The following is a 26057-nucleotide window of genomic DNA, read 5'->3' on the forward strand; positions in this document are numbered from 1 at the left end:
TGATGCAAATTATTATATAAGAGAAGAGGACTAGCCGGATTCATACCTAGGCACCGACCTCTCCTTAAAGACATTTAATAAAAAAAGGCAGAAGTTCAGGAGAAGATGGAGCCTTGAAGAGGTGAACAATCATTGAACAGGGGGTGTAGCTGGAGCCAACATATTGACAAATGGACTCATCTTCTTCAAGGCAGCAAATAAAAAAGCAGTTTTCATCATTAGTAGAATTGGCAGTGAGTCGTGATGCCTGCCATCAGCTGGTTTCTGGAAGTAAATGTGTTGAAAACAATATCTTCCTGGCTTCTTTCTCCAGCTTCCTGAAAGAGGATATTATGCCCGCGATATGTCTTATCGAATTCAAATACCGTATTCTTTTTCATGCTACTTCTATTGCGTTATGTCGGCAAACTGCTGGTTAACACAGAGCAGTCCTGTTTTCACAATGGTTACTATTTGATAATGTCGCTGACTATTGTCTATCCACCACTATAACAACCACAACATTGTGTTCTTTCAGCCTCTATGCAATGATTCTTTAGCAATTTCTGGTCCTCTAACATAAACTTGCTCAGCTGAGCAACCTTCTTCCATCTATCTCGTGCTCTTAGTGCACCGCTCTAAAGCGCCCATTCGTACGTTTCACGGCGTTGTCGTAACCGAACGAATGATCTGTTGGTACAGGGGAGAATGAAAGAAAACGAACGCGGAGCGCAGCTAAGTACTAGGGTGCTATTCTCGACACTGTCAAATTCTGCCATCGTGCCAGATATCACAATGGTGCCATTTTAAGCCAATCGAAGAGGCCGTAGCAGCCCTCCGGGCCAATCAGAGTTCACCAATGGCGGAATTCGACAACATGGCGGAATTTAACAATGTCTAGAATAGGGGACCGAATCACAATGATAGTTAAGAAAGCGTGAGGAAGAAAGTAGGGGAGTTGAGCCATACAGTTGAAGCTCGATTTCGCGAAGTGATGGCCGCACTCGAATTATTTCATTAAATTGATAAATTCGTAAAATCGATAAAAAGATTTTTCGGCCTCTCGATACCTAAAATTGTAACGTAGCAACACTCAAAAGCTGCCGCGGCACTTTATTTGACACTAACGCACGCGTGAGCGCGTGAAATGTCCGCAAGGGCAGCCCGGACATGCAGCCTCCCATGTGCGGCCGATGCAGACGAGTTAGGCAGTGAGGTAAAGCTATGACAAGCTGCCGATATGTAAAGACGGGTAAAACAAATGCAGTGGTTGTGCGAGCAAGCACAGCAAGAAAGTTGCAAGGAGACGATCAGTCCCGTCTGTTGCATAAATCATTAAATAACAGTAGCAACTACCGTGTTCCTGTGGGAGCATTTACAGGGACGACAAACCACGACCGCCCCTATAGCGCCATTTGGCACGTAAGAGCGCTACAGACCGTTAAGTCCGTTGTTCCGTGCATGGGCGTGGTGTGCCGCCTCGTCAAAATAAAACTAGGGGCGTGGCTAGATCGGTTAGAGATTTTAAGGCGATAGCATTACAGCGCACGCCCGAAGAAAAAGCCGGCTGCGTGAAAATTAGAAAGAAATCACTGCCCTTTTTACTCATTTATTTCCAGAAACATTTGGTTAAATCGGGTTTAGTGTCATAATAGCTTCGTCATTTCTAGTTGATGACAGCATTTAACTCTATGGGTACCTGCCCGACAATGAAAATAACTTCGTTAGATCGGGAAATCCGTAAAATCCGGTTTCGTGATCACGGTTTTACTGTACAAACTAGTATCAGCCATTTCTCTATGAACAATGAGCGACGCAACCGACAGAAGTGCTTCTTCTGCTGCTCCTGTAAAGTGAACTGCTAATCTGGTTTTGCTGGAAGAGAGCCGCGTTTCTATTAACCCTTTGGAGAAGCTTTGTACACATTTGTGGACACCACTTGTTTTTGCTAGTTGTGTCGGCTAGTGGCTAAGAATGCGCAACGTAGATTGGGGTTTGAATGAATTGAACGTCGTGCGTCATAAATAGGTCCTCGTTTAACTTTATTTTGCAGTGTACTGTTGAATATAGTGACTTTGCTGAAGGCACTACCATTTTTCATGAGTCATTCAATGGGTCGCTTTCCGCAAGCCACGTCTAAACTATATTTTTTTCTTTGCTCGAAGTTAATATAGCAGAAACCAAAAATGCACCATATGTCTAGCCTGACATTTGATCCTATGCAAAAACAGAACAAGAATGACGTCAGAATAAATAGATATTTAAATAAAATCCAATAAGGAATAATTACTATAGAACATACAAATAAACGTATTTTGACATTATTTTTGTTGCAATAGAATGTCGAGTGCCTTGAAAAGATGTAGCGCAGCTTTGACATATTTTCAGTCATTTCTTCGTAGGTGTCATCTGAAAGGACGAACTCATTCGCCCGCATCCGCGGGAAGCCATATCGTTCGAAACCAACACAAATTTTATAGGTGGCAAAGAATAAAACGTTGAAAATTTTGGAATTGCAGCGTGTCCCTTCCGTGTGATACGCAAACAAAGCCAACGGTAACAAACAGAAGCGATGGATTTACACTAACCTCTCCGTACATGCTCAGGCTCGAAACGAGTGTTCATGCGGTGCGCGTTGAAACGACGGTTTCGTTCGGCTGAAGTAAACTTCCATGCGGAAGCATCTCAACTAGTCAAGAAAGACCCACAGACTGAAGCCAAGTCTGTCGGCCGGCAAAGGTCATCCAAGAGGGCAATTCCTCAATTACACGAAATATTTATAGCGAAACGAAACAGCGCGAGTTCATATGACAGTGCCCGAACGCCTCGCAAGCGGCTACATCCTCTCTGCCGCCGCCTATTTTAATTTAACGAGAAATACCTCACGCCGCGTGAAATCATGATGTCAATGGGCTGCTCAAACCAAGAGTAAGCCAGAACGAAAACCGTTAACAAAGGAGAGTTGAAGCTGGACCGTTCGAGAACAACCGCTATAAAGAGCAGTTTGTTTTGCGTAAGTGTAATACTATGGAAATAAGTTGTATTCCCTTACTTGAAGAATATTTTGCATTCAAATTAGGCCATGAGGCGGGTGGCCCTACAAATCAAATAACTTTTTTTTTCTAATCAGCACTGCTTCAGCAAGGGCTACTCATGTGACACTCAGTTATTTGAATTCAGGACTGACCTTCACTTTAATATGAACACTAGCGATGAAACCGATTGCCTCTTCCTGTATTTCGCCAAGGCTTTCGATACCGTCCCTTACTGTAGTTTAAATTCTAAACTGCCTGCACTTTGTATCGATTCATTAACTCTGTCTTGGTTAGGCAACTTCCTCTCTTCGCGACAGGAATTCACGGTGATCGACGACATTTCATCTAACGTTTGCGACGTTACGTCCGGTGTCCCCCAAGGCAGTGTGCTAGGTCCATTACTTTTCCTTAATACACAATAACGATTTGCTAGCTAACCTTTCATCATCAGTTAGGTTCTTCGCCGACGATTGCGCCATCTATCGCAATACTAAATGTTCTGATGATCGTTCTGCTCTCCAAAACGACATTGACCTAACCTTTAGGTGGTGCGAAACTTGGGAGATGTCCCTTAACACCTCTAAATGCAAGTCAATCTCGTTCACTCGAAAGCGTACTAACTCGGCATTTCACTATACGATTAATAACACCATTGTTTCGGCTACCCCATCGTACAAATATCTCGGCATTCACCTTTCATCGGATTTATCCTGGACTACGCATATAGCAGCTGTTTCATCGAAAGCGTCTCAGATATCTCCGCAGAAACTTGCGCAACGCTCCTTCTAAGGTACGCGCATTATCATATATTACTTACGTTCGCTCACAACTAGAGTATGCATCATTCACATGGTCACCATGTCAAGATTACCTATAGTCCGTGTGTTGGAAGACGTCAAGAATAGGGTAGTGAGATTCATCTCTGGCAACTACGACTATCCTTCCAGCATTACCTTAGTAAAACAAGACTTTGCATTTCAGTCACTGGAAGAACGCCGCGTTATTGCTCTTTTATGTTTGTTTCACAGGTACTCTATATATAGTAATAAAGTTCACTGTTCGCCACTTCATCCTCTTGTGCGCACATCCCGATGCATTCACAACGCACATAGTTTCATGCGCATTCATGCTCAAACGCGGGAATTTAACTCATCACCGCTACCTAGAGCCATTGCACGTTGCAACGATCTTCCAGATCACATTGTATCCATCCCTAATCGTAAAACTTTTCGAGATAACCTGATTTCGTTACATTTCAGCATTGTATAACGTTCTTGCACCTTGCGGTTTGTAACCTTTGTTTCGCTTCTTTCTTACTGTTTCTTTCATCTGTTGCTTTGTTTGCTTGTCTGTATTTTTTTGTAAATACTGATGCCCCCTTAATGCCCTTCGATGGGCCTGTAAGGCATTTTGAATAAATAAATAAAATCATCAGCTTCCGGAACGGCCTCACAGAGTGCGCACCCTGCGGACACCGAAACGCGTGTTCAGGATCCAATTTTCGTTAAGTCAGAAATTTTCTGATGCCTGCAATCCTGCATGTCGGCTCTACAACTTGTCCTGCAGAGGGTTTTTATTCAACTACCCTGCAGACAATTCAACAAGACCCCCATAGAAAGCGTTCTCCTTTTATTTTTGGCTTGCACCGTCGGTACAGCGCATTCATATATATCGTTCAGATATATTCATGTTCTGCAAGCTGGCACTGTTTTCATGCACTACAGAAAAAGAATGCGGGTTTGTAACCCCGTGTTTAAGACACTTGCCTTCGGAACATAGGGGCCTCGGTTCGACCCTATCTCCGCCAAAAATGTTTTTTTTTTGTTTTATAATAAATTCTTTAGAGTGGTGATCCTTTCATGTGTCAAAGGGGCAGACGGCTTAACAGTTTCCTCGTTCAGTGGACATAGAAATGATTATGCATTTCAGACAGTATACAGCGTACTGTGCTATCTTGTGGGAGAGCACCTAGCCGCCCCGAAAAGTAGCGCTCAGAGTCTTCACAGACATATTTAGAAAAAAAATCAAGCTGGACGATTTGAACGTACATTACTATGGGAGGGTGCTAAGCCGTCCCTAAAATGAGTAAAAATGTGCAACTTTTTGCAGCAGTGGGTTTAGAAAAATTTATTGTATCACAGACGGTTAACAAGAATAACAATTTAACATGACGTTTTCTTGCTAGAAATACGTTCATGAGAAGGGCATAACATAATTCGGTAACATGGACATAAATAAACACATGAAATGACGCGGAGGTAACAAGCACAATTGATGTTTAGCACATTTACACACACATACAAATATGTACTCAGGAATGTTTTTCGGCCGTGGCGCGGCCTGGAAGCTTCAGATTCTGAGTAGTTTTATTTCTTATGCCAAACAGACAGCACTCGTTGCTCAAGTTTGCCTTCGTTTTCTTCTCACGGTAATTATTAGGAAAATAGGACAGTGGCAAAAACAGCACTGTCGCTGTTTTTCACCCTGATCTTCGAGTGGAATTTTTATTGCAGAAAATAACTGCCGGAAGACGCCCTACTTTTTACTAAAAAAAAGATAGCATGCGCCTCACTAGAAGCTGGCTACCAACATTCGCTCCCTTGAACTAGGAAGGCGGAAATACCATGTCAATTTTCTACATTTAACGAAACTCGAATTATTCCTTGACTATTCAGACTATGCAATCTATCTCTCCACGATATAATAGACAGCATCACCTTGTTCCTCAACACCTTTTTTGCACACCTATATGTTATTGCCAGGCGCAACAGAGAGTTTTAGGGCCGGGGACATCAAGCAGCTTTCGTACGTACGCTCTCGCGTTCCTTTGTACGTCCAGTCGCACCCAAGGATAATACAAAGGAACGCAAGGGCTTACGTACGTATGACGCTTGGGGTCCCCAGCAATAAAACACTCTGAGTTTTAGTGCCGGGCACCAAAGCGGCTTACGTACGCATGCTCTGAGTTCCTTTGTATTCCTAGACGCATCCTGGGGAAACAAAGAACGCAAGAACTTACGTGCGTAAGCCGCTTTGGGGCCGCGGAACTAAATCTCTTTAACAGAGCAGGGGTCTCAAACTCACCTAAGCTAGCGGTCCGCTGTCGCAAAATTTAGTCCCGCGAGGGCTTGGATGGTGAAGAAAGCTGGAGCGGGGAAAGGGGGCTTGAACAAGATGCCAGCTAACGTTGCCATTTGAAAGAATTCCTTTCTTTCCCATATCTCATCTTCTTCCCACATCTCTGAAGGGCATCTGGGGGCAGAATTAGAGAAACGTATCGATACCGATTTCCAAGACGAGTAAAATATGTACGCCGATTCTGAAGCATACAGTTTTTGTTTTGCGGTTATGTTTGAACACATGGTGACCGCTGTTATGCCAGGGCTCCCAACCCAAACTTCCTTGCTTCGACAAGGAATTCAAGCTGGTAAAACGTCTGACGCAACCAGCGTCGACACCCGCTGATGCAACGAAGCGGGAGTCTTACGCAATCCCCGGCAACTCCGGCGATGAGGCTGACTCAACCAGCGTCAACGCCAGCTGATGCAACGAGGCGGGAGCCTTACGCAATCCCCGGCAACTCCGGCGCTGCGCCTGACGCAACCGACGGAAATCTCTCCCGCAACGTGCGGCAAGCCCTCCTCCCCGCGGATCCGGTTCGAGCCAGCGACCAACGGCGGTTCCTGATTGGAGGCTTCGCACTACTCGCTGATACAAGCGATCGCCCAGGGCTATAAAAGAACCAAGCTGCGCGGAGAGAGAGAGACAGCGAGACAGCGAACGAAGAAATCGCGGGTCGTCGTCGAACCGCTGTGCGAGCCCAATAAGCTGTCGGCCCCAGCGCCGAATATGTAACGCCTCTGTATATATGTATATAAATTTGCCTTAACTCACCGTCGCCTTGATCGCTCCGTCTATCAGCTCTGCGCAGAAGCAGTCGCAAGCTGAGACACCCGTTTCCCAACACCGCACGATGTGCCTCACGAAAGAAATGCTTGAGACTATAGCCATGCCTGAGTAGCTCGTGAACATACTTATTAAAAAAATAAACAGATCATGGGACAAAGACAGTCATGTGTGGACCGTGGGCCGCTAGTGAAAGGTCAGCGGGCCGCGTGTTTGAGACACTTGTAATAGAGAGTTTTAGTGTCACGGCCCCAAAAAATAAAGGTAGAGGCCATTCATGATGATGATAGTTTTGCGAACGCGCGCGTAACGGCTCAACGAAAAGCATGACCGCTGAGCTATAAATGTCCGCGCCGTTCAATCCCATTTTCACGCTCTTTCTCCACCGTCTTGTATGCAGAATGCAAGGTCAACTGCCACAAAAAATGCGAGAAACACATGGCCAACCTGTGCGGGGTCAACCAAAAGCTCCTCTCGGAGGTGCTCGCCACGGTCAAGAAAGGTGAGCTCCTTCTTCACTGAAATAAAGGAGAAGTATTCGTCAAGCTTTCCTGGCGGTGGTTACCCATTTTCGGTCTGTTAATAGCATCAGAAATAAAATTATTTACAAACTGAATAATTGCATACAGTGAGTTCACGAGTTGTCGTTCGAGCAGAGCTCGCAAATCTTGGCACACGCGAGTACCACCTCTTTCGCCAAACGCCTGCGAGGAACTACATGCCTCTTTCTGCAAGCCAATACTCTAGCGAAGCTAAGAAATGCTAATTAAGCTAAATAATTAAAATGTTCTCTCATGCGCTAATTACGGTAGCTAGCCGGTTAACACAGAAAAAATGCGGCACACGTTTGACTCCCCCTTGTATTTATTTATTTATTTATTTATTTATTTATTTATTTATTTATTTATTTATTTATTCATTTATTTATGAGCACACCCTCAGGACCCAGAGGGTATTACAGAGGTGATGGGTACAATACAAGCACAGAACTGAATACCAATAATAGCAACGGTGAAGCAAGTACAATAGTTTGTAGTTACACCCTAAAGTGTTCTGAAACTGCAGACTTGAACAACACTAGGTCCTCAGCGGCAGCGATGGAGGAGCGAAGGCGATTCCAGTCTCTGCTTGTCTACGGAAGGAGTTAATGGAAAAAGAGATTAGTCGGCAGAAATGAATTGCAAGTTCATTCGGGTGGTGAACACGCGATAATAAGTAAGCAGCTTCTGTGACTAATTCCGCACGAAGTACTTCATGATGGATGAAAATTTTAAGAAAGAGCCTCAGGCGGAATATTGTTCTTTATAAGCGAAAAAGATCATTTTCGGCTTGAGTGCCGGCACTTCGAGTTGTGTCATGTCTATTTCGTTCTTGTGCCGTTGACTCTTTGTTTCAGTGCGCTGTCACGTTAGTGTAACGCCAGCGGCTGTAGCATCCCTCTGTGTTCACTGATTCCCATTGACACGCCAGATAAGTAGCCGATATGCTTTTGTTGCACTAGCAATGACACGGATACTCCGAGTATGATCGCACTGCCACCGATGTTGTGCTGGTACAGTTTGAGCAAAATTTCAGCCGCCGTTGCCATTCGAAAGAAGGCATTTTCCATATCTGCTATATGGGTCAGTTTAGAAGGGTATTCAGCGACAGCATCAAGTTTCGAGAAACGTGTCGATATTCGTCTCCAGAGTGACTGAAATCGGACGCCGATTCTGAAATATAGAGTTTTTCTTCCATGGTTGTGTTCTAACACATGGTGACAGCATGGGATGCCTCAAGGAAAGGATGCCTGTGCAGCTCATGAACATATCCATCAAGAAAATTTAAAAAACATGGACGAATACACTCATGTGCGAGCCGGGCGGCTAAAGAAAGGTCTGCGGGCCGCGTGTTCGAGACGCCTGGTCTAATCAGTCAGTTGTCTACCCGTTTTCAGAAAATAATCTCATTATAGATGCGTGAAACGTTATCTTATCATCATATATAATGATAAGACATACAGACACGGAAAGAAATTACCAGGCAACATACAAACGCCGCTTGTGTTGTCTGCTTTTGTTCTCTTGTGCCCGCGTCTTACGTGTTACCTTCCTTCACAATGAATCCCTACCAAATAGATGAACTTCATGTCGTTGTCTTATCTATGCTCACGTCCTTATCTCTCAGATATGGCGACCTCTCCGCCAGCAGCGGGGACACCCGGAGGAGGCGGCGGAGGCAAGACCCGCGCGGCTGTTCCCGGAGCTCCGGAAGAAGCATCGAAGACGCCTGCTTTGCCTGCCTCGCCACGTCGGTCATCGACCATCGCGGACCTCTCAGAGGTCCGGCAGCAGCTGTACTACAAGGAACAGGAGCGCAAGGAAGAAGAGAGGAGAGCAGAGGAAGCGGAAGCGACCTCCCGGCCTCCACTTCCGGGCAGCCGTTCGGCGCCGCAGACCCCGACGCAGGAAGAGCGCGTCAAGTTCCGCAAGTACAACCTCACAGACTTCAACCTGCTCAAGGTCCTCGGCAAGGGCAGCTTTGGCAAGGTGAGCTGACCGCTGACGAGTTTACCTTTAACACAGGAGCTGTTTATGCCGAGCGTTGGTCCGTCCGTCGCGAACAGAAAACACCGCGCGTTGCCTAGCAACCGGTAACATAGCTTCGCGCCTGCTTCAAGAGCCCAGACACGGCTCCGCCGAGCTCCTGCCAACTGCGCGGTGGCTGCGCATGTGCTGTGACATCCACACGGCGCTCCTGCGATTGGCTTCGCCCAGCCGCCTCCACAGGGCTCCGCCAGGCGCGTTTACATTAGAGCGACACGACACCAACGCAGACACGAGGCATACGCAGACGGTCGGCCTACGAGTCGCCCGCCTACGATGTCGTCGGACCGTCTGGTCACACTAGGCCGACGACGACGCCGACGCCTCCAAACACAGCATGTCCTAGTAGTCGAACATGATGGCAGACCAAAAACCTCAGCAAAATGCATCGGCCGACGTGTCATCGGAAGGTCTTCGGGAGATCAGTGGCCGAGCGAAAATACGCCTTGCCCAAACCAAATGCGCGACGCTTCGAAGCTCGAAAGGGAGATCTCGGGGCAGATGACGGAGGCCTCCTTGAGCAGATCGGGCATTTGACAATGGGCATCTTGCGTACCTCTCCGACGTCTTTTCTTCGCTTCCGCTTTCTTTATCCGCACCCCGCTCCGCGACGCAGCGGGGTGTTGCGGGTATGGCACCGATTACGCCGAGGGTGACAAAGGTAGAGAAAGGAGGACGGCTTAAATGAGGAAACGAGCGCACCAGGTGGTCCCATGTTTGAATTTTGGTCGGTGTCGACAAGAGCTAGGAGCATGACAAGACGCGGACGGCGTCTTCCAAAGACGATCGGCCGACTGTTGGCGTCGTTGCAGTATAAATAGGACGACGACACGACAAAAGCCACTCCCGGCGACAGTCGACCGAAATCGGCGTCGTGTCGCTTTAGTGTAAACGCGCCTTAACGAGACGATTAGCCTTTGACGGGGTCGGGGAAGCCGAGTTTATATTGACCTTGCTCAACGTGAGGTCTCTGCAGAGCCTCGCTACGACGAACTGCTGCGGAGGGCCACGTTGGTATGCCTTACCGACACGTGAAACAGTCGAATGCAGATCGACCATTCAAAACTTGGGCGTAACCTCGAAACGTCAGGACCTGCTAGGTGCCTATCAGCTCCGCTGTCTTTAGCCTTGCGCCACTAGTGCAAACTACGCCCCGCTATTATTGCTATTGCAATTATATGGACACCCTCGGCGGGTTTTGCCGTCGCGTGCCGTATTACATACATATATATATATATATATATATATATATATATATATATATATATATATATATATATATATATATATATATATATATATATATATATATATATATATATATATATATATATATATATGTGTGTGTTTGTGTGTGTGTGTGTGTGTGTGTGTGTGTGTGTGTGTGTGTGTGTGTGTGTGTGTGTGTGTGTGTGTACAGGGTGCCCCCGCTATCTTTAGCCAGAGATGGTTCAAAAATATGCCGAGACACTCAATCACGCAATGACGACGCGACCAAATGTTGTTGACTGTTGCCTGGAATAAGTCGGGCTATTTTTTGTGTTCTGATTAATGTGTTAATTAGGCCATTTTATAACTAACTTTCGAAGCGACGAAGCTGCGCAAAAAATTCTGACGAGAAAGTTGTACATCGGTTTGCAAAACGTCCAATTAGACAGTTTCTAACTTTCAATCCATTGAGTATTTCTTAATGATGTCTGAAAAAACCCGAAACGGAACTTCCCATGTATCTACCCCTTGAAAGTGCCGCCGCAAGCGAACACGACATGGACTACACGAGTGAATAAAGAAATGTTACCTTCTTGTATAGAAGGCCGAAGTGCCCGCTCTGGAATGTTTGTACGAACGGATATTGCGCAAGACATGGCAAGATAATATTGCACCAGCTATCGTCAGCTGGTTGGCATTACAAGGAAGATTGCTACATTATTTCCTTACGGAGAAGAAGTTCCTAAAATTTACTTGCGCGAGAACGAAATTCGTCTTCTTCAAGTGGATACCCTCAAGAGGCGGGTGTTTCTCCAACAAACAAAATTTCGCAGACAAAGTTGTTGTTTATACTAAAAAACCTCCGTTAGTTAACTTTTTTGTAATTACTGAACAAAACACGCTGTCGGAATTGAAGCCGGTAATAATTACCCTTGTTGTTCTGAGAATTTTTAAACTTCTCAATTTTTTTTTTAAACGATGCGTTCGGTTTGCCTTGCCTCAACTGCTGAGGCTCGGAGCATTGACCCAGTACCGCTCACAATATGTGTTAAAAAATATAACTGAAACAGTACCGATAACCACATTCGTAACAGCATAGATTTGGGCGAGTTGGTACGGATGCATGATCCGAAATGAAGCGGTGCTTTTGTTTTTGCACATTTCTTTGTTTTGTCTGCCGTTTAAATCGCGCTATGCTAAATAACTACATTCCCTAAAGGAGACCGCTCTGCTGGCCACCAAAGCCGGCACTTTCTGTGACTTACAGCTCTGACTGAGTCGTTTTCCAGCACCACTCTCGAAAATCGTGACAACGCTTATCTGAACATTTGTGACATTAAAAAAAAAGTAATATGAAACAGGCAGTGATGCTTCCTTTTGCGCGCTCTTTTCTATATATCTAAAGCCATTCATTTTCTTCCTCTCTGCGAAAAGCAAACTCATTGAGTTCTTGACAGATTCCTTAAGGTCACCCTCTCACATTGCCTCGAGATTGTTGTACATACTTCTTGGTGCGTTAGTTTGATAGCGGAAAGTCAATAGACGAGAGACAGGCAGTGAAGTTGTCATCTTCACAATCTAAATCTTCCTCGAGAAAAAAAGGATGTGCTGCAAATTTAAGCGCTCACAAAAGAATAGGTTTTCTGGTGATGTCGCGCCGAGCTTGTCAGTCAGTGCCAACAAAATTGAGGCAGTCTGTTACAGGGAAGCGTGTTTCCCCGCTGAAAGATTAGAGTCGCTTCGCCGTCGCGGAGTCGCGTTACTTGTTTGCCGATCTCTTGCGAGTCCGCGATGCGTGTACAGCTATAGGGCCGCCGCAGTGCAGATCGCGGGATCTCCGGCCGTGGTATGTGGCCGCGGCGGTCCTCGATCATGCGTCGTCAATTTTCTCGGCCGGGGAATGTCACCGACGCGGCGAGCGCGGACATCTAAGTCTGGTGCACTGCGGCGTAAGGGTGACGCCTCATTTTGTCCGCAAGAACAAGACAAATGGATCGGGCGTGGCGGCATCTGACTGCTGGCTTGTCCACCATACGCCGCGAGAAAGCATCAATCATCGGAGGGGGGGGGGGGGGGGGGCAGACGCAGAGGGGGCCACCGCTGACCCAGATGAGCGCGTCACCAAGAACTCGGCGGGGGTTGTTAGAGCGCTGGAGTACGGCCATGTTACACAAAACTTCCTATGATTTCTCTTGTTCCGTAGTTCATTGAATAGATGTTCAAAGCACCGATGCCATGCCTCATGTAAATACATTGAAACGGCCCATTATGTATTATAAATTAATTAATTTCTTTAGTTAGTTAGTTAGTTAGTTAGTTAGTTAGTTAGTTAGTTAGTTAGTTAGTTAGTTAGTTAGTTAGTTAGTTAGTTAGTTAGTTAGTTAGTTAGTTAGTTAGTTAGTTAGTTAGTTAGTTAGTTAGTTAGTTAGTTAGTTAGTTAGTTAGTTAGTTAGTTAGTTAGTTAGTTAGTTAGTTAGTTAGTTAGTTAGTTAGTTAGTTAGTTAGTTAGTGCCCACTTCGAACACTACGACTGTTTAACAGAATGCGCGCACTAAGGTGTGTGCCTTATGTAATGGGTAGCATGCCTTAAACCAGGAGCAATTATGCGCGAGAAAGTTTTCGAAGTTGCGATGCACCCACTACGTGTTCTTAAGGGAATACGGGCAGTAATGTGTCTGTCTTTTGTAATGGGTGGCTTTCTTTAAACCACTAAGTCGTTAGGATATTGACATGGTGTGACGCCCGATGGCAACGTACGCTTGTACCATGCAATATTACTGCGATATTACATCTCGTACTGTGACACCTGTATACAGGACGCGTATTTTTGGAAAGCATGGAAGTTACTTTCAGTGCAGCTCCAAGCAGAGGCGTGGCTGTGTGGTAGAACACCTGCTTGCCACGCGGACGGCCTGGGTTCGATTCTCGCTCGGACCCAGCATTTTTATTATTTTATTTTATTTGCAGCTTTTTCAATTTTTCGGTCACGGACAAGATGACGATTTTTGGCTCACAACCAACGGTGCCGACACCGACGGCGGAATTTCTGCGATACGAGCTCTTTAACGCTATCGCGTTAAAATTGAGCAAATATACTTATGGCGATGAAGTGGATGCGCTTGAAAGACGAGGACGAAGAAGAGACGGGACACACAGTGCGCAACTTACAACTTGTTTATTGGAAAAAAGAGGGTAGCGTCACTTATATACACTTAAGCACGCGACACAGGGCCTGCGCGTTACACGTTACTGAGCACTCAAAAATGCTATCTCTTTCTTAGATAATGCCAATGAAGCTATGCTGACACACGATTCTGCGCATTCTAAAATATATTTTGCTTCAACTACGAGCCTCGCCGATTGATTACGGTTGCGAGATATGACTGTGCACTGCTCAAATTTCGGGGTGCAGGAGCACTTTTGGCAGTGAGTTGCGAGATGACCGTTGTTACCGTTCCTGACATTATTGCTGTGTTCTCTTAGACGCAAGTTGTAAGTTGCGCACTGTGTGTCCTGTCTCTTCTTCGTCCTCGTCTTTCAAGCGCATCCACTTCATCGACATGCAGAACCAACTGGCCCAACTAAGTGCACTGACATACTTATGGACGTGACCCTAATCCATACAGGTGTCTGGCAGTGCCACTCGCATGTCGGCCTCCGTGTGCCCTGGTGTAGAGGTATATTACATTATTGTCAGCATAAGTATAGTAAGACAATTCGTTGCTGGGCTAGTTGGCTCATAATAGCAGGCTGCGGAGCGCCCATAACGCATGGGCCATAGAAGAACGCCCACAGCGCGTGTGTTCTGTGTTCCGTACCTAATATTCGCTCTTCAGTACGCTATCGTGAGCAGTAGGAGCAGGAACAGGCGAACGCGTGGCAAATAGCCCCAAACCCGATGCGAGGCGAATCGCAGTGGCCGCTGTCCGAAACGAATCGGAAGGGATGCCGGGCCCGCTGAATGCTGGCACACCCGCCTCGCTATTGCTGATAAAAAACTGCAGCTGATTGCGTATCATGGGCCGATCGCGAGTATGCGGCTGGTATGCCACGCAGAGCGTGTAAATGTGCTGTCAGTGGTATAGCTCTGCGCAAATTACTAAATACTACTTTTAACGCTAAAGCAAAATACTACTTTTAACGCTATAGAGATAGAGAGCTCGTTTCGCAGAAATTGCGCCGTCGGCGTCGGTGACGGCTTCGTTGGAAGTGAGCAAAAAATCGTCCGTGGCCGAAAAATCGAGAAAGATGCAAATAAAATAAACAATAAAAAAATATTCGCTTTCTGTTGAGGTCGACCCCAGGCCCTCTGCGTGGCAAGCAGGTGTCCTACCACAAAGCCACGATGTTGCATGCAACTGCTTCGGAAAAAAAAACACTACATAAATGCCATGTAGTGGAAGGAGTCTCCTTATCGTATTTTGTTCGGCAGGTGTCGCGACGAAAATGAGCCCATTCGGTGATCTGTAGGCGCATTGACGAGGCCATCAAACTACGTTTTTTGCGCGACGCCATGCTTCGAAAAAAGCCGGGATAGTACACGCATCACCGCTAAAAACAAACACACAAGAACTTTCAAACAGCTCCAAAAATGGACAACTATGTCCATCTAGCGGAAAACATATCAAGCAAACAGCAAACATTAGATAATGTGCTGCCACCTGTGAGGCATTGTGGAAAACATGTCTCGACTACAACGGCTGTTCTAGCACAGGGAATTGCTTTAAATTGAAAACCTGTACCATTACTATAGATACATAGCGCGCGCGTGCGTGCGTGTGTGTGTGTGTGTGTAACAACACACATTAATGAGTGTGCACTTAGTGGTTGAAGTGCGCACTAGGGGCCGGATTTCGCTATCGCGTTCAACTCTTAAAGGCAAAGTTCAAGGGTCCCCCAATTTTTTCATTCGCTCTGTGTGTGCGTGTAAAACGTAAAATCAAGACACAGCAAAACATTATTCTAAAAAACAGTACTGGTTCTCTCTGCGCGTGAGCGCTGCAACAGGCGCTGCAATATCAAGCTGTTATTTGCGTCATATATGTCCTGCGTCGTAAAAACAGACGCGTGGTGGGTGACAGCAGTTCGCGGAAAAGAGCAATCACCCTCGTACGCTTTGAGAAGCTACGGCACGCCCCAAGGATCGGTGCTCTCGCCTTTTCTTTTCAATCTCTCGATGATGCCATTGGCGCTAGCATTGAGATCTATCCCTAATCTCGAATTTTCACTCTACGCCGACGACATCACTCCTTGGACGACTGGCGGCTCTGATGGACAGATTGAAGACACTCTGCAGGCCGCGGCCAATACGGTCGTGGCACTTGCAGGGGCTATGAATCTTACATGCTCCCCTCAGAAATCTGAGCTACTTCTTCTGCCATCTCACCGCGGGGCTCTAAAACACATTACCAATATACAGGTATTACTAAACCACATCCCTGTTACTAGAGTTGATAGGCTCCGTGTGCTTGGTTTACACATTCAAAGCAACCGACTCAACACATACACACTAAAGACGCTTCACACCACCGTTAATCACACCTTGCGCCTTCTAGGTCGGGTCTCTAATAAACATGGCGGACTAAAGGAGGCCGAACTCCTCCGCTTGGTCCAGGCCTTCGTTATCAGTAAGATTGCATTTGCAACACCCTATTTACATTTTCTTTATTCAGAATCCGATCAGATTGACATCATTTTACGCAAAACTTACAAATTCGCTTTGGGGGTACCCATACGGACCTCCACTGAAAGACTTATGCGTACTGGCACTTTCAACATCCTTGCTGAACCCACAGAAGCCCATCTTGCATCGCAGTATAACAGACTTTCTAACACCGTGACAGGCCGACACATTCTACAAACACTTTGTGTCACTCCGGCCCCCATCACCAAAGCTAAGTACACCATTCCACACCACATACACGAGAACCTCTACATTCCCCCACTTCCCAAAAACATGCACCCTGTGCACCACAAACAGCGCAGGCGGCAGCGCGCAAAGGCTATCAAAAAAACAATTCTCCTCCTCAAATGATGTGCTCTATTTTGATGCCGCCGATTACGGGAACAGGAATTATTATACAATGTCAGTCATCCGCTCTCACGGCCAGGTCGCTGCGGCCGCCTCCATTCATGCCTCTTTGTTGGAGGAGGCCGAAGAGGCGGCCATAGCCCTGGCCCTCACAATCCCGAGTTCATCTGTTGTCGTAAGTGACTCCAAAATAGCAATATATAATTTCGGAGCGGGCAGGGTGTCTAAGCCAGCCCTTTCCCTGCTTTGGCCCATCCCCTCGATCAAACTGTAGCACTAATCTGGACTCCCGCGCATGGGGGCCTTGCTGGAAACGAGACGGCTCATGCCAGTGCCCGATGATTTACAGTCCGGGCACAAGCATTCGACGTGTCGCAACTCGCTACGGAGGAGGCACCGTTTACTGCGCGGTGTCGGCTTATTTCATTCCACGACATCTGCATACACTACCGATTAGAACGCTTAACCTTTCCGCCACTCATTCGCAAATCCCCGCGCAAGTGCGAAATTCTGTGGCGACAGCTGTAGACTCGCACCTTTCCTTCCCCTTTCCTCCTACACCGCATTTATCCCTCCAGTTAACTTTCTTCCTCTTGTAAATTCTGCGCCGCTTCTACAACAGACTTAAACCACATCATGTGACGCTGCCCTGAGAACCCTCTTCCCCCTTTCCTGACACGCCTAATTTCTAGTGAGGAGCAGTGGGAGGCTGCCTTGCGCAGCTCGAGGCCCGACATTTAGGAGGCCATCCTGGAGTGGGCTGAGAGGGTAGAGAGGGCCTACTGCAAGTAGGTCCTCCCCCCACCCTCTGTCCCATTGCCCCCTTCCCGTTAACCAGGGACAAATAAAGTTGTGCATTCATTCGCGGAAACGCGTAATCCATTCCATTTTATTTTTGACAGTGCCAGGCGAGTATTGGTTGAACTGGGGTTTGAGGCATATTTCTACGCGCTCGTGTGTTCCCTCACACTGCTCGTGATACATTACAAATTTAACGCAGTCGTGAAAAAGTGATCTGTGTTTCAAAGAAACACAGAGCTTCAAAGTATGTTCAAGTAAATTTTATTGCGAAAACAATTGCATGGACACTCGAGGCCCATTTCTTCCGTCGCCGTCATGTTCCGTATAAAGTCCAAATCGATCACATCGTCCTCCGCGTCGTTGTTCAATGTGCGAGCGAAAGCTTGCGGAGGCTGCAGACGGGCGGGACTCAAGCAGAGATGAAACGCTGAGGCCAGGGGGGGGGGGGGGGAGGGAGAGGGCTGCATCGCTCGGGCAGCAAGTGCGAAGCCATGTTCGATGAAACGGTCGCGGTCGCGCGCGCCCTATATCGACAAACATCAGTGGACGGCTCCTATCCTTGTACGTTCTGTGCTCTCTCCGCTTACTTCGCGTTGAGGCGACATGCAGCACGAAAACCACTTCGCCCCGTGGAGCCGCCGTATTCCCGTATACGCTAGCGTTTTGTAGAGTTACGTTAAATTGGATCCTAAAGGGTTCGCTGCTAGCCTTACTTCATATAACATTCGGATTTGTTGCTGTCGCATTCATTGCTTCACCCTTGTGGCGAAATGTGACATTTTTTTTCTCCTTGTCTGGGCTCTTGCCGACTTCATTTAGCATATCCCACAAAGACATTAAGAACGCTGTCAAGGTTCGGGTGAGTTAAGATAATCAGTCACATTTAGAGTTTATCTACCACTAAGGAGCAATATTGAGTTGATCGCGAGAAGTATAACATGTCCGGTTACAAATCTTGCAAGCAAATTGTAATGATGTGAATAAAACATTTTCAACAGATGCGCGAATGCCCATATTAAATATCCTAAAGAGGAAGCCCCCAAGAGCAGAATATTTGGGATGGGAAAGTTCGATCCGATTTGAGGAACTGATTCTAATAAAATGATTTTTGTTTGTTGGATAAAGCCGACGTTCGTAGCTTAACGTGCTGTAAAGAATTGTGAACTTAACATCCTTTACTGGTTGTATAAACGGAATAAAAAATTACACCATCTCCCGTTCAAGGGGACCATGAGGCGATGCGAAGCCGGAGCACTTGCACGATCGCGTTCCGTTGGCGTTCGTTGGGCATGCTACCGACCTCGCGTCGTGGAACGCGAAGAGGAACGCTACGCGCGTCGGGTCTTTGTTATGGTGTAATACAGGTTTGCAACGTGTCCAGAAACTCGGAATGAGTTGGTACGGCAGCAGCATGGTGAGGCAGGTCGTTCCAGTCTCTGGCAGCCCGAGGAAAAAAATGAGGCTTGAAATGTGACAATGCGTGTTCGAGGACGGGTTACTTGCAATTGATGGCCAGTGCGATGAGACTTGCGTGATGATGATGGCGAGATGTAAGGGGAACGGTTTAGCGAGCTGTAAAAGAATTTGTGAAAAAGGGAGAGCGTGGCAACACTACGACGAAAAGCAAGGGATGATACGTTTGATTCTGCTTTTAAGAGAGAAATGCTGACGTCATATGAATATGAAGAATGGATGAATCTTGTGGCACGGTTCTGAACTGATTCAAGTGCACTGATGATATATGCTTGGTGAGGGTTCCAGAGGGCAGCAGCATATTCTAGTTGTGGTCTGATAAATTATTTGTACGCGAGAAGTTTGACTTGTTGCGGTGCGTGACGGAGATGACGTTTCAAAAATCCTAATGTCTTGTTTGCTGATGAAATGACGTTAGTCGCACGCGGAATCCAGGAAAGGTCGTGGGATAGAATTACACCTAAATACTTATACGTTGTAACTGATTCAAAGGGGATGTTTGCGATTGTGTAAGTAGAAAGGAATGGATTGCGCCTTCGGGAAACTGAAACAAATTTACATTTTTTGGCGTTCAGAGCCATTTGCCAACGGTTGCACCAGTTGTGTACGTTATCAAGGTCGTTCTGCAGAAATTCTTGGTCTGAAATGTTACAGTATGATAAATTACGCAATCGTCAGCGAACATACGAATAGGACAAGACACATGCTGCGGTAGATCGTTAATATATATTAGGAAAAGAAGTGGTCCTAAGACTGAGCCTTGGGGGATGCCGGAAGTAACGGGAAGGGGCTTGGATGAGTGGTTATTTACAAGGACAAACTGGGAACGGTTTGTTAGGAATTCTTTTATCCATTGTATTACGTGAGCATCTAAGTTCAACACAGATAATTTCATTAGTAAACGATTATGAGGTACAACGTCAAAATCTTTTGAGTAGTCTAGCAAGATGACATCTGTTTGAACGTTGTTATCAAGATTAGCATGGAGATCATGAAGGAAAATTGCTAGTTGTTGTTCACAAGAAAGTCCCTTACGAAAGCCATGTTGAGAAGGATGAAAGAAATTAACTGAATCCAAAAAAGCCATGATGTGTGAGTATATGACATGTTCCATGATTTTGCAAGAAAGAAATGGGGCGGTAGTTTAAAGGGGAGTCTTTGTTACCTGCTTTGAAGACTGGAACGACCTTTCCCACTTTCCAATCACATGGTAAGGTACCTGTAGACAATGACTCAGAAAACAATAGGGTAAGACATGCTGAAGATACCTGCTTAGTGTTCATTAGAATCTTTCAGTTGATTTCATCTACACCTGAAGAAGTACACAGTTTGCTTTTTTCAATGAGTAAAAGTATACCATCAGTAGAAAAGAAAACAGGTGGCATCTGCGATGTTGTGTTAGTAGGCATCAGAACAACTGGGGTGGTAGTTTCTTTCGTAAATACAGCAAAAAAAATGCTGCACTTAAGATATCGGCACACTCGGCATCCGACGCTGTTGCGCCTTCTGTATTCGTTAAACTGATAGACCGGGTTTCCTGGGGATTTAAAACACGCCAGAACTGCCGAGGATTACGAGTAAGTAGCTGGGGCAGGTCAATGTTAAAATGTTTTTTAGCAGTGCGAACGGCAGTCAAGTAGTTATCCTCCGCCATGTAGTAGTTTGACCATGCCTCGGTGCTTCCAATACGCGTGGCTAAACGGAAGCGACGCTTCTTTTTATTTTCAAGAGTTCTTAGAGCTCTCGTGAACCATGGCTTATTTTGATTCGTGTGTATTGTTAGCCTTGGAATATATTTGGTTACGAGTTCGTTCATTTTGTCTCGGAATAGCGTCCAGTTCTCCTGAAGTGTGCGCTTTGGGAATAATGCCTCGAAGGTTGAAAAGAAGTCGCCCAGCTCATAGTTAATGGCTTCGTAATTCCCTTTGTGATATAGGCGTATAGATTTGTCCGACTGTAGTATTCGTATCGGTTGGAAGGTGAAGACAGCATGTATTAATTTATGATCGCTTACTTCGCGGAGGTAGGTTAATGGTGATAGACTGCCGGGGCGGCTGGTTAGTATAAGGTCAAGTATACTAGAGGTATCTTTTGTAACCCGCGTGGGCTCTAAGACAAGTTGAGTTAGACTGAGATTATGACACACATTAACAAAATCTATGGCAGCATCATTCCCTGTGAATAAAGGGGTATCATTATTCCAGCTTATTTGCGGGAAATTAAAATCCCCCAAAAGCAGGACATCTGCGTTGGGGTGTTTTTTGCTAAGCTCGTATACGATGTTATTAAGTTCGCGCGCGAAATCAGGAATGTTATGTGGCGGCCTGTAGCAAACGCCCAAAAGGACTGTCTGCGGTGAGGCGCGACAGATTACCCATATCATTTCTAAGTTAGTTTCAATGGTCACAAGAGAGCAATATATATTCTGATGCACGGCAATAAGCACACCACCACCTCGTGAGGCCTTGCGATCCTTCCGATAAAGACAGAAGTTCGGCAGATCTGCAATTACCTCGGTATCGGTAATAGCATCAGTCAACCATGTTTCAATTATTATTAGTAAATTGCTGTTGGACGACAACACAAGATTAGACAGGATATCGCGTTTAGGAGTGAAACTTCGTGCGTTGGCATAGATCACGGAAAGGCAAAGGTTAGCTCGTTCCGGTACCGTAGCTCGAGGGCGTGACTTGCGGCCAGGCAACTGCTATTGCACCTCTTTTACACTCTTTGTACGCTCATCATAAGCATAGCGCTTATCACCCATGAAAAGGTTTTTAAAGCGCAGAGAATAAGGTGCAGATTTGCTTTGTGCAAAAGCAACTAGGTGTTTGCGGGCACTTTGGGCATTACGTGTGAAATCTTCGCCAACACTGAAGCCCGTCCCTTTCAACATTCACCCGTTGGAAAGGACTTGTTCTTTTGTTTTGTGAAAAGAGAATTTAACTATTATGGGGCGGTTACGACCAGTTGTACGATTACCCAAGCGATGCGCGCGCTCGATTTCTTTCGCGTCAAGCGCAATGTTAAGATGTTTGTTACAGTGATCTATGATTATATTCTCTGAAAGCGCGAACGACTCTGATCCCGAAGACTCAGGAATACCATAAAAAAGTAGACTGTTACGCCGGGAATGGTTTTCGGCATCATCAATGCGCGTTTCTAGCCTCTGGATTGTCTGTGCTGCGCAAGCAGTAACACTTTGCATATTTTCTATATCAGAACGCAAGAGGGCTAGGTTTTGGTAGTGCGTTTCGAGATTAGTCATACGCACGCTCAGATCAGCTATAGCTTTGTCGGTTGTTTTCATCTGAGACTTCAGGTCTTTAATCTCCGTGATTAGTTGCGTTTGACCTGTAGACAATTTCCCTCTAGCCTGGCCGTTAATTCTCACAGGGCGAGCGGGGAACGCGGGGGTCAGCGTAGGAGAGGAGAGAGAGGGGGACGGGACGCGCATGCGTTGGCGCTCATCGCGGCGTTGCGCAGGAGAGAATTTCGGCATGTCACCATCACACTTCCTCGGAAGCATCAACGGAGTCAAGCGGAATGAACCGAAGCAAGCGCTGGACTTAACGCGCGCAGCGCTCTACCCACTTTATATTCACACTTGAAGGAGAGGAGACTAGAGGAGAAGAGTAGCGCATGCGCCGCGAGAGCAGAAGCGAGAACGCAGGAGAAGCGCAAGAAGGTGGTAGGAGAGAAGTGGAGAGAGTAACGCGCAGCTGTTGGAGAGAGAGAAGGAGGAGAGTTGTGCATGCGCAGTGTGAGTGCGGACGCCGACGACGCCGCGGGACATGCCGCCGCTATAGGATGCTTCGCATATAAAAAATCCGTCACAACAGTGTTTTCTAATAATGCTGTTTTTTCGCCTCTGAACAGTGGCCTACAGCCCGGACTGTTTTAAGGCTGAAGCCTTAAATGCCTCATCAAAAGCGAAAATTGAAGCCTCATCAAAAGCGTCGGCGGCGTCCGGGGCGTCGGGGACAACACGAGTAATGCAGAAAATCATGTGATGACGTCGTCATGACGTCATTATGACGTCACATGACGACGTCGTAACAAGACATCCCAGCTTGTCCAAGGGTGGGCCGATTACGGAGGCAGTGCTAAATCACGTTAGGTGCAGAAAGCCTTCGGGGGGTGGTGGGGCAGGACCAATACATCTACAGAGAAGAAAAAGAAATGGCTTTCGCCTTCTTGTCATCTTAGGCGAATGCATAAGACCCTGTGAGTTTTTTACATCGAAGCTCTCTTAGTCTACCCTGGTCCCTTGACGTAACGTAACGCTGGTCACTTGACCTGAGGTGCGAGAGTGATGCTCTACGGAAAAGGGGGGGGAACCAATGAGGCGCGAAAAGCACCAAGAAAAGTGATTAAACACAAATCTTTGTGCGAACCTCTTGCTTTAATGTCTCACCTACGTAGTTAGTGCGGGGAAATCTAGAAATAAAGTACTGCTAGTTTCACGCCGTCTAAACCGTCGACCCGTAACCACGCGCCTAACTCAGACGAAATAAACTAAACAAGAAGGAAGAAACTTACACAAAACTTAGCAATAAAGCAGGAACTGCGGAGGTCCGAGTGAAAGTGGGAAACAGCTTCGCTGTTCGGCGGTTTGCACGGCGTGAAACTGGCAGCACTTTTTTTTCCTTTCATTTTGCAAGACTGCACAGTTTGGACTCACGATGACCTCCTCCAACCCTAAACTTTGCTCTGCAGTCCAAAAGGGATAGCACGTCTCGTACATCGTGCATATCTCACGCGCCATTTAGCCCGCTATACTTTGCGGGGTTATGCAAAGTGCAAACGTGTTCACGCGAGAGAAAACTACGTCACTGCTCCTTTTTTCTTTGTTTTTTTTTTTTGCGCGGCGCAAGAACGACTTGCTGTGCTCAGCCACTTACGCCTTTCTTTTTCCAAATTTTATTTTGCTTCTGTACACACCTACCTTTCGTTATTTTGTGTCTCTGTTTGTCCTTGGCGCAATCTCTCAATCTCTTGCTGGGGCACATTTCGTGCTGTGAATAGCAATAAATACATAGAGACGCGCCCATGCTTTTTGTTGTTGTTGTTGTTTTTCGGTACTGCCATATTTTATCTCTCTCTTTCTTGTAACCTGAGGAGAAATGTCAAGTTGCCGCGAAGAAACACTGTTTCAGCAGTCCGTGGACCTTGTGTCTGAAGACCGTTCATGAAATGCGGCTAGAACTTTCGAACTTCAGCAACGCTCTGCTCAAGTGCAGACCTTGCAGAAGTGCAGAGTTTAGCGAGAGAAAATGCGCAACACTATTTATGATACAGCTGCGTTTGCGTTTAAAATGTAGTGCAATGTAACTCTATCGGTCACACTTACCTCCATCATTTATAAGCTACATTTGCTTTCTTTCTGAACAATAAGCGACGCAGCCTATGGAAGCGCTGGAACTGCTTCGTCAACCGCCGCCAGAGTTTAGGCACCGCCGACGTACTGCTACGCTCCAAATTCGCATCACGGAGTTTTGTAGTCCACAATAACTCTTTAATGCCTCATCAAACAAGAAAATTGGCCGTCGGCGTCAGTGTACCACGACGTCGGTGTCAGCATGAGTGATGCGTAACCATAAGGCGTCATCATAACGTCAAGATTGCCAAAATTTGAGAAATCATCATGATGTCACTGTGACGTAACATACCGTGACATCACATGATAACGTCATCATGAAGCGTAGGCCTATCTCGGAGGCAGTGCCGCAACCCATCACTAGCCGTTTAGGCTATGGATCCAAATATTTCTGTACGCATTTTTCATATTATGATGCAATAAAATTCTCCTTGATTGACTGATTAAAAAAAAGCCACGACGCCTCCGATCCAGGAGGCACTGCAAAGCCACGTTAGATGCACAAAACCTTCGTGGGTGAAGAGAGCGTTAGTGCAATCGACTGAGAAGAAGGAGAAGAAGACGCAAAAGAAGATGGCTTTCGCCTTCAAGTCGTCTTAGGCAAGTGCATGACGGGTCCTTTGACTGTTTTGTTTAGTTTTCGTTTTCTCTGCTGCTTGTTCGCAGCAAAGATTTACATTCGAAAGTATTTGGACAATAATGAACTTATTAGCCGCTGGAATATTCTTGAATAATATCAAAAAATAAAACTATAAGGGTCCCTTGTGCATTCCCGTAAGACGACTCGAAGACGAAAGCAATCTTCTCCTTTTTCTTCTCAGTCGATGTATGATCCATCACCGCACACCTCCAAAAGCTTTCTGCACCTAACACGGTTTTGCACTGCCTCCGTGATCGGCCCACCTTTGACCAAGCGACAATGTCATGTGACGGCGTCATGATGCCACGTCATGTTATGTGGCGCCACGACGAACTCATAGTGATGAGACGTCACAAATCTTGGCGATATTTGACGTCATAAATACGTCGTATGGTGATGCCAACGCTCACTTTTCTTGGCGCGCATAGACGGGACGTCAAAATCTCCTCTGTGCATTCAACGCTTGAATGAGCAATTTTTTTGCCGCTTCGAGTCCGCTCACTCAGTCCCTACATGTGCTTCCTGATGCGGATGATGCGCTGTTCGTGCCATTTTGTCTCCCTGCGATGTACAGTCAAACGCACATATATCGAACTCGCAAAAAAGAAAAAATACGAGACAGACATTACTTCGATATATCGTATAATTCGATATACGAATTTTAAGGAATGGGCCGTGTTTTCAATGCGAATTTTGGCGCGCAAGTTGGCTTTACGGCCCTGCTTCACAGTAATACAAGAAAGCTGGCTTCACGGCAATACACGGGAATTTTCTTTCTTTCTTTCTTTTCTTTTCTTTTCTTTTTTTCTTCTGTAGCCGCTATATTTCCGCGGTTTGTAGCGGTTCTGCCTATTTTTGTTCGCTGTAGCAGTACATTTTCTTATGCATTGAGGATAAATAATCGTCGTGCTTGAAAATAGTTCGATATAAAGAATAGTTGGATTCATCCGAGTTAGAAATAGTGAGGTTTGACTGTACCTATACTACCAAAGAACTACTACGAAACTCTTTATGAAAC

General features: G+C 46.1%; 1 protein-coding gene across 1 annotated transcript in view; it reads left to right on the plus strand.

The window, feature by feature from the left end:
• The window catches only part of LOC119372409 (putative protein kinase C delta type homolog), a 559671-nt gene that overhangs the window by 460057 nt on the left and 73557 nt on the right, over positions 1 to 26057 (plus strand). Inside the window, 2 exon segments of the mRNA XM_037642881.2 lie at positions 7321 to 7422; positions 9087 to 9448. Of these exon segments, the coding sequence (XP_037498809.1) occupies positions 7321 to 7422; positions 9087 to 9448 (464 nt within the window).

The sequence above is a fragment of the Rhipicephalus sanguineus genome, chromosome 10 (assembly GCF_013339695.2).
Source record: "Rhipicephalus sanguineus isolate Rsan-2018 chromosome 10, BIME_Rsan_1.4, whole genome shotgun sequence".
Taxonomy (NCBI): Eukaryota; Metazoa; Arthropoda; class Arachnida; order Ixodida; family Ixodidae; genus Rhipicephalus; species Rhipicephalus sanguineus.